The sequence below is a fragment of the Poecilia reticulata genome, chromosome 17, assembly GCF_904066995.2.
Source record: "Poecilia reticulata chromosome 17, P_reticulata-male-v2, whole genome shotgun sequence".
Taxonomy (NCBI): domain Eukaryota; kingdom Metazoa; phylum Chordata; class Actinopteri; order Cyprinodontiformes; family Poeciliidae; genus Poecilia; species Poecilia reticulata.
Genome location: NC_088846.1, coordinates 2164491 through 2174021, shown reverse-complemented (window position 1 = coordinate 2174021; position 9531 = coordinate 2164491). Strand labels below are relative to the sequence as shown.

General features: G+C 40.7%; 1 protein-coding gene across 6 annotated transcripts in view; it reads left to right on the top strand.

The window, feature by feature from the left end:
* Positions 1-9531, top strand: part of LOC103479207 (uncharacterized) — a 72709-nt gene that overhangs the window by 40689 nt on the left and 22489 nt on the right. For all 6 annotated transcript variants that reach the window (XM_008433511.3, XM_081597821.1, XM_081597824.1 and 3 more), the window contains exons 2-3: positions 854-1966; positions 4049-4263. In XM_008433511.3, the coding sequence (XP_008431733.1) occupies positions 854-1966; positions 4049-4263 (1328 nt within the window). The remainder of the gene's footprint in view (positions 1-853; positions 1967-4048; positions 4264-9531) is intronic.

Sequence of the window (9531 nt, the reverse complement as noted above, 5' to 3'; positions counted from 1 at the left end):
AGTCACTATGCTTGATCAAAGACTCAAGTCATTTTCTTCCAGATTAAATGGAAAAAGATGTTCTTTGGGGCCGTTTGCAACCTTGAGATCATAAAACATATACACACTTATATATGTAGTGTAGTTAATTTAATAACAGGTGTATAGTTACTTTGAAAAAGTAACTTGGTTATTCAACTAGAATCCATCAAATAGAAAATGTGCATTTCTGTTCCCTCTATTGTTTACGTTTGTGTTGCTGGTGTTATACGAGACATAACTGCCCAAGGAAAAAGAGGAAAGCAACAATATATGTTTTTACTAAATAAAATTAGACTTAGAGTTATTTAATTGTCATTGTACATAGCAATAAAATGTCATTGCTTGGCCACTGGAACACACACAAAAACACAAGTGTGCCTATAATATAAGATGACAAATTCTAAAATTACAAATATAGTAACACAGTACCTTAGATACATAACTTTAATCTGATTTCTGGATTTTAAATAGTAATATGTTTGATTACTCATTAGAAGGAATCAGATTATTGTTTGTGACATTTCTGCTCAAGCTATTTACTGATCTGTCAGGTTTCCGATATGTGCCACCCCAAAACATAAACTCGTTCCTACGCCCTTGGGCATTATATAAAATAACAATAATTTATTATTTTTAAAGCAAGCTCTAATTATCGACCCTCCAGTTGGTGTGAAGTACTGTGATCTTTAATTTATTCCTGAATGAATACTCTGGTTGAATATTATTATTCAAGTGTAGATGAGTGCAATATAAGATGATCATTTTTGGTATGTCAAAAAATCCCTGAAATGATAACAGTCGACTAAAGATTTTTGAATGTTTATTTCCACAGAGAGCCACAACTGGGTTTAAAAGGACAATACCTGAACTGACAGACAGAAACCACGACAACAACCCCTCCTCCAACAACAATCTTGCCGGTGACTTTTCTACGCTTGCATACCCACAGAATTTGGTTGCCATGGAGATTAGTCCCTCATGTACAGCAACAGACCTAGAGACAGATATCTGTTTTAGCTGTGGCAATCAGGAGTCACAGGAACTCCCAGACCCAAAGGTTCCAAAGGTGGAAGCAGTGGCAGAAAACAGAAATGAGAAAAGAGATGAATGTGACTACCTTTATTTTAAAACTGAAGAGGAGAAGGGAATGGAAGTACAGTATGACAGTGAACGAGAGGATGAAGAAAATGGTGGGAGAGTAGAAACTGAAGAAGTTGAAAGAAGAGGGGAATTGGAAGAACAGGATAATGGAAGAGTAGACCTAGAAGGAGATATTCAACAAGGAAGAAACATAGTTGAGCACAGAGGGAGAGTAGATGGGAAAGATACAAAAAAAGAAGATTCAGAAAATTATAATCTGGGGAAAAGAGAAATAGAAGGGACGGATGAAGGTAGAGAAGGCACGGATAAAGTAAATATATGGATAACAGGAATTCTGGGAGAAATTAAGCAAGATGCTTCATCAGATCAGTTTTTCGTTAACGAAAATCCACAAAGTTTATTGTCTGAGCCCTCAGTTATTACTTCAGATCCACCAGAATCCACACTAAAGGAGGCCTGGAAACACGACTTAGACAACAGAGATGATCTCAGTGAAAGCCACCTCAGTGACTCCCTCAAAGCAAAGCTGGCTGTTGTGTACTCAGACAGTGATTTTGGGGAGGACCAATGGCTAGCCTTAGCTTGCAGCGATGAGACTGACCATTCGCAAGAAAACAGAGATTATGCTGATGACACATGCATTGCACAGAGCATGAAGGATGATGAAGTGGAAGAAGTACAAACTGAAGTGCTGAAGTTGGAAGAAAGAGTGGTGGATAAGCAAAATGAGAAGAAGAGTAAAGTCATGGAGAACAGTGAAGAACAGATGAAGTCAAGAAGAGATTTTGTCCTGCACTCTCCTTCGGTGACCTCCACAGCCAGCTCAACCGACCCTGATAGGAGGGTATGTTTCACATCATCCGTATATTTCCTACCTGCCTTGTCCCCTGCTGTTCAGTGTCCCAAAGAGCTGGAAGCTAAAGTTGAGACCAGATATTGGCAAAGATGAAAGCAAAACAAACTAAAATTTTTGCTGCACATTTTTGCTGGTTGATTGACACCAAATTTGTTTGATTTTGTACATGTGAGTGGGGGGTTTGTTGGCTTCTGATGATGTCTGGAAACTTTTTCATTAGTATCTTTAAAATGATAGCGCAAATAAAAAAATCGCTGCACAAACCAGCACAAACAGCACAATCATTTGACATCAATTTTGTTAAATTTGAAGGTTGGGGGAAGGTTGGGCTCCATCGGAACGTGATCTGCAGCTCTCACTGGAGCGGTTCGCAGCCGAGTGTGAAGCGGCCGGGATGAGGCTCAGTGCCTCCAAATCCGAGGCCATGGTCTTGAGCCGGAAAAGGGTAGAGTGCCTTCTCCGGGTCAGGGGGGTCGTCCTGCCTCAAGTGGAGGAGTTTAAGTATCTGGGGATCTTGTTCACGAATGAGGGAAGAAGGGAGCGGGAGATCGACAGGCGGATCGGGGCAGCGTCTACTGTGAAGCGGGCGCTGTACCGGTCCGTCGTGGTGAAGAGAGAGCTGAGCCAAAAAGCGAAGCTCTCGATTTACCGGTCGATCTACGTTCCCACCCTCATCTATGGTCATGAGCTTTGGGTCATGACCGAAAGAACGAGATCACGGGTACAAGCGGCCGAAATGGGTTTCCTCCACAGGGTGGCTGGGTTCTCCCTTAGAGATAGGGTGAGAAGCTCGGTCATCCGGGAGGGACTCAGAGTAGAGCCGCTGCTCCTCCACGTCGAGAGGAGCCAGTTGAGGTGGCTCGGGCATCTGGTAAGGATGCCTCCTGGACGCCTCCCTGGTGAGGTGTTCCGGGCACGTCCCACCGGAAGGAGGCCTTGGGGAAGACCCAGGACACGCTGGAGGGATTACGTCTCTCAGCTGGCCTGGGAATGCCTTGGGATTCCCCCGGAGGAGCTGGAAGAAGTGGCTGGGGAGAGGGAAGTCTGGGCCTCCCTTCTGAAGCTGCTGCCCCCGCGACCCGACCCCGGATAAGCGGAAGAAAATGGATGGATGGATGGATGGATGGATGGATGGATGGATGGATGGATGGATGGATGGATGGATGGATGGATGGATGGATGGATGGATGGATGGATGGATGGATGGATGGATGGATGGATGGGAGGGGGCAGTTCACCCAGGTGGCACTGATACATGCTGCACTGCTCAGTTTAAATGAGCCGTTAGCTCCATACTAAGTGCTTCCAGACAAACATGATTGAATGCAGCGATCTTGTTTAGTTTAGAAGTATTTACAGTGCTAAATACACTGCCATGCATATTTAGCACTGTACCTGAATAGAATTTGAGGTACTATCAAATTCTATTAAATTCAGTTTATTTATATTGCACTAATTCACAACATATCTCATACTGAGGCACTTTGAAAAAAAGAACAGTAATTAACTCAGTTAATTATCCAAATTAGTTTAAAAAGTTTGACTAAGGAAACTCAGCAGATTGCATTAACTTCTGGCATTCACAAATTTAAATGTCAAAACAAAAGCAGAAAAAGAGTGAAATTATCGCTTCAGTGTTTGCCCTCATTGTTAGACTTTACTGATGTTACCACCAAATAAATAATTCTTATAACAATAAAAATTCTACTGCCCAGCACTATAAAACAGCTCTTTAACTATCTGAAGTGTCTGTTGATCACAAACTGAGAGTGCTGTATAGCCTTTTAGGAAAAATCTCTTCAGTTTTAAATCAAACAGCAGTGTACAAACTTCATGAGTCCATAGCAAAACAGTCCCAAGGGAACAGTCCGGGGGCCGGCCACGGCTCAGCAGGCGAACCCCAGAGGTCCAGCAGGCGTCGCCAGTGCAGGAAGCCGAGTCCTTTAAGTGGGTCCGGCGTTTTAAAATATTCCTAAACCCACATCCAGGTATAATCTTTTCATCTTGGTACTGTCTTGAAATCTTCATTCACATGTTTTTCTTTTGTTTGTTTTTGTTTTTATTTATCAGATTCCTCTAGATTTCTATGTGCAACAGGAGACCCTCAGTGAGAATGTCTCTACTGAGCATGTGGACTTTTTGGTTGCTCGCCAGCAGTGGAAGAAGATGGAGGAGGAGGTCAAAGGTCTGCCTAGCCCCAAACCAGGACTGGGAGCTAAGAGGAGCTTCAAAGGCACTCATTCTTCTTTGTACCCCCCAACTCGAAGTCCCCGTCTCAAACACAGGTAAGACAATGCCTAGCCATTGTTTCAGGGTATTGTTTGGAGAAAAGCAAATGCCATATTAGCACAAACTTCAACCAAACTTAAAGCAGCAGTACATAGCCCTAAATAATACAACATAACTTAACGAAGCTTTGAGGCAGTTAAAATTTCCTCGAGGAATTTTAATAATCGAGGTACTCAAATCATTCAAGGAATCTTTACAGTACAGAGCACCCCAGGGAATATGGGAAAAAAAATGTTTTGGGTTCTCTCACAATACTTTTGCGTTCCTCACAATAAATTTTGCGTTCCCTTGGAATATGCTTACTGGAATAGTTGCTGGTCTATTTTGTATGCAGTCTCAAATGTAAATTTAAAATATATACACATTTAAAGAGGCTCAGTGAAAACGTGCTTATTATTAACTATTTGGTGCAAAAAAATCGATTGAATATTAATTTATTCACTGCATTTTCATGTCTGTTTGTGTAAGATTATGAGAGAACTGCATATGAAAACGGCCCTTTAAAGCATTCAGGCTATCGACACAAAGAGACACAATCAAAACTGTCAGATAAATTCAGAAATAGTCAAGTTTGAATGTGTATTTTTATTTCTTTCCTACTTATGGAAAGTTTTTGTTTATATCATAGATTGGTGGTACATGTCTATCCTAAAGAAAAATATATAAAACTTCAGATATTTCACAACGAGATATGATATACATGGAAAAACCTTGCATAACCTTATTTTAAAGCAGAAAGTACGTAAGAAAAGGCTTACAGTATTCAATTATGCAGCATGAACTAATCAGTACATTATTGCGAGAAAACACAAAACCTTTTGCATGGTAACACAAAAGTATTGTGAGGGAACACAAAAGAAAAAATAATTCCCCATCTCCCCTAGGGAGCTCCGTATACAGGGCTATTGCCTGTAATACGGCAATAGACTGAGCTTTATGGGATGAGTTCTTCTGATCTCTATGTGTATAACTCTGGTTCCCCAGGTGAAAAATAAATATAACTAAGAATGTTAAATTTTAGCATACCTGAAGTCAGACTAATCATCAATGTACTTGAAGTCTGTTATTTTGGAACAACTAATTTTGTACTTAGTGTATTTTAATAGCAGTTAAATTGTAGAAAATTACAATTTAAAGTATACTAAGTGTACTACGACATGCTTTTTTGGAACAACTAACATTATACTTTGTATACTTTAAGTAGTCAGCTTTCTATGTGACATAAACGTAATTGATTAGTATATCTTAAGTGTTCTATTTTGTGATCGACTTACATTTAAAATATATTTAGAATGTCTTCTAAGTATATATGTATTACATATTTTATGTTAGTAGTGTGATTACACCATGTTCCAATTACACTTTTGGTTTACTATAATTGCTAAAGAAGTACACTTTTTAGTTACTTATCAATGTCTTTTATTATTTATGTACATTACATGCTTCATACACACTATAGTTCTGCAAACATATCAGGCTACAGTATACAGAAGGATCAATTACGACACACTTTCCGATTGAAAAAAATTACTTTGTCTATTCAATATACTCACATTTTTTCAAGAGTACATTGCCAATATACTATCATAGAATTGTACAAATTGTCAAAATGTTAATTTACTGACAACATGCTTATAACAATTAGCACAATAAAACAATAGTTACACTTTAGAGTAGCGGTTCTCAACATGGGCGGTACCGCCCCCCAGGGGGCGTTCAGAGGACGGCAGGGGGCGCTGGTGGACATTTTTACAAAAGGGGGGCGCTGGGATGCCTTTGGGGGGCGTTGGGATGCCTTTGGGGGGCGTTTGGTCGAAGGTAAACTTTACACCTTAAATCCACAACAATACCAGCTTAGACTTTGAGCAACTTAGTAAAACTGTATTGTGTAACATTAAATCATGCTTGGCTGCAACTGTATCGATGGCAGCTCTTCTTCTATTCAGTATTTGTAGCTTCATGGCGCAGCTCCGCTCCGCATCAGTTCAGCGTTACACCGGCTGATGACGCTGCTGTGATTCACTTTGTCTGGTATTTATGTAGGCTACATATCTTTTGGCAGTTCTGTGATCATGTCAAAGCAGCAATTTATATTAAAAAGTGTTTTATTTCCGTTTGAAAGCTGCCCGCTTCCATGGAAGGACAACAGAAAATCGCTCTTATAAACATACAATTACTAAAATCGCGATACCCTCACTTTGTATCCCTCTGAAAAATGAACCCATTTAAATAAAGAAATCCCTCCATGGGTGATACCACGATAGAGAGCGTTCATTTTATAGCGTTCACACCGGTGCTGTAAGTGGTCCAGTATGAAACGGGGGTGATTTTAAAAGGTTTATGTCGGTCTGCCTTTTCCCCATCGTTATGTTTCCCAACCGGCCTGCACCTTAGGGAGTTAAAAAAAAAAAAAAAAAAAAAAAAACACCGCACACATTGCGCAAAATTCTGAAACATGAGAAGCGGGCAAAACGGAGCGACGAACTAGATGTGAATTATGGCATAAAAACAGAGAATCTGACGCTGAACAGTGAAAAATCAACACATGATGTGAAACACATCATGACGATTAGGAGGCGCAGCAGGTGATGAGTGAAAATTACTGGTGGTCAATAAACGATAAAATAAATCTAGCAACAGGAAAGAAACTAAAGTGGACATAGCAATAAACCAAGAGAGAATAATACTAATCAAAGAAAACTAAATGGAAATGAATGATGAACAAAATGCAAGAATAAACTAAGAAACTAAAGTAAATACGGAGGAATAAACTGGTATGGCAAGACCTTTTGAGCAATAAATAATACTGAGGACTGTATGGCAAGAATAAAAAGACACTATTTCAGAAAAAAGGTAAAATTATATTGTTGAAGTGCCATGGGTAGGGGCGCAACTACACATTATCAGTGATGGAGAAAGTACTCAAAAAATGTACTTAAGTAAACGTACAAATACAGTAAAAAATGTACTCAAGTAAAAGTCAAAGTACCACATTAACATTTTACTTAAGTAAAAGTAAAAAAGTACTGGCTTTTAAAAATACTTAAGTATTAAAAGTAAAAGTACTTGCTGAATGCATTACCTAATCGCTAATATCATTAAGTGTGCCGATCGTATTTAATTTTAATACATCGGAAATGTGCCATTTTAATGAACACTACCACAGATTAAACGTGTTCTTATTGTGTTTATTCTCTGTAACAGTTTAGACTTAGATATGTGATTCTATGGATCATAATTTCAGGGATGGAAACATCTTGTCTCCTGTCCAAACATAACATGAACTTCATTAGTGACATTTATTTAGAAAGAAATCCAACTGAAAGGGGATGGAAAGAAGGTGAGGGGAGGCAACCAAGGAGCCACGTAGCAGAGTTGTAGTCAAGACCACCGAACCCAAGACCAGCGCCCCGCGCTAAATGAAGTTAATAAAATTAAGTTTACCTATCAAAGTTGGTTCTCAGATTGATCTGAAAGATCCACATTCCCATAAAAACACCTAGATATTAAATACTTAGAGCTGAAATATATTTTACCAGTATCAATTAAAACTCATTTCATTCTGTTTTGCTTTCATCGCTGTGCTACAATCCGCAGAGGTCTCCTGCCATCCCTAGAAAAATAACGCCCTGGGCGGTCAGAAACCACAACTGAAACATCGTAATTAACGGTAAATAATGTTCAACTATGAACACTGTCCAAGGGCGCAACAAGTAACTAAGCAGAATGAGCACCGTGACTGTTCTCCCCTCCCTCCCACTGCAATGTTTGCCACCATGACAGGAGACGAATTCAATCAATGAGCAATGAGCATGCTCTGTGTTCATTCATAGGTTCAACTTTTACTTATTCAGCGATTAAATAAATGTGTGTGTATATATATATATATATATATATATATATATATATACTGCAGTATATATCAACTGCAGTGTACACAAGAACAAAGAACGGCTCTAAGTGAGGCTTCAGTCCTTAGGACTTAGTAAAGAGCCGTCCAGAAGAATCGGATCGTTCCTGAATGTCATACCACTATATTGCAGACTTTGGTCACAGCGTTGTCCCATATATGTGACACCTCAGTCAACACAATAATTCAGCGCATGAGTGACAACTTTTTTTCATTGCAGATGGAACATGTGTCTCTGTGGACGTGATCCTTTGCTAGCATCACGTCCACAGAGATTACCTTTCTTTAAGCTTTCCTTCCAAGTGACGCTAAAAGTTGGACGAAGTCCCGCCGTCTGTGAAAGCGAAGCGCTGCTGATTTTACATGTCGCCATATCTTTTGATTTATGCAGCTATTATCGATTAGACAGACCTGCACAAACGGAGCACTAACGAATTAGCCCACGTTGGTTTGTTTTGGAGCATATGGGGGGATGGTGAACTCTAGATGACCTAAAAAATAATGTTTAATATCTCAGAAACCATAACTGCACAAACGAAAATTTTAACGGCACGAACCTGCACAAACGGAGCACTAACGAACTAGCCCACTTTGGTTTGTTTTGGAACGATATGGGGGGATGGTGACTGTCATGGTGGATGTAATATTTCGAACCCACATGCGAGAACACGACCAGAAGAGACGATAATGAATACAATAATGATTTATTGAAGTCAGGGGAAGGGTGGTGAATACTGGAATGAAGAACCAGGTCGTCTACTGTCGATGAGAGAACAGAGTTAGAGGCTGCGTAGGAAAGGGATCCGGAGGTAAACAGAGAGGGCTTACTTGAGATGGGTGGATATGTGGCGTGAACTAGAAAACGTTGGAGAGCGGACAGGGATGGCGGAGTAGGTTCCGGTCTTGTACAATCCCTTCTCCGGTGAAGTTCGGACGCGGGTCTCCTGACCCGGAAGGCTCCGAAGGTGATGTTACCTTCTTTTCTCCGGTGAGGTTCGGACGTGGGTCTCCTGACCCGGAACACTCCGAAGGGGATTTCGCCGGAGAAGGATCCACGACAGGGAGAAGACGAGCACACGAGGGGTGGCGTCAAAACCGGCAACACCGGTAGCGTCGGGGGAAGACACAGGAGGCAGGTGATCCACAACGGGGAGACAGACTCACACAGACTCGGGGTAACTGGTCTCGGGGAACAACGGGAAGACAGCTGGATATCTGACGAGGGAAATAACAAAGTTAGCAACAACGAAGATCGCAGAGGGCCTTTCTCTGGAGCATTTAGTACCGAGGTGAGCAAACACTCAGGCGATGAGACGGAGTGGCGCTGCTGCTTATATCCAGGGCAGGAGCCTTC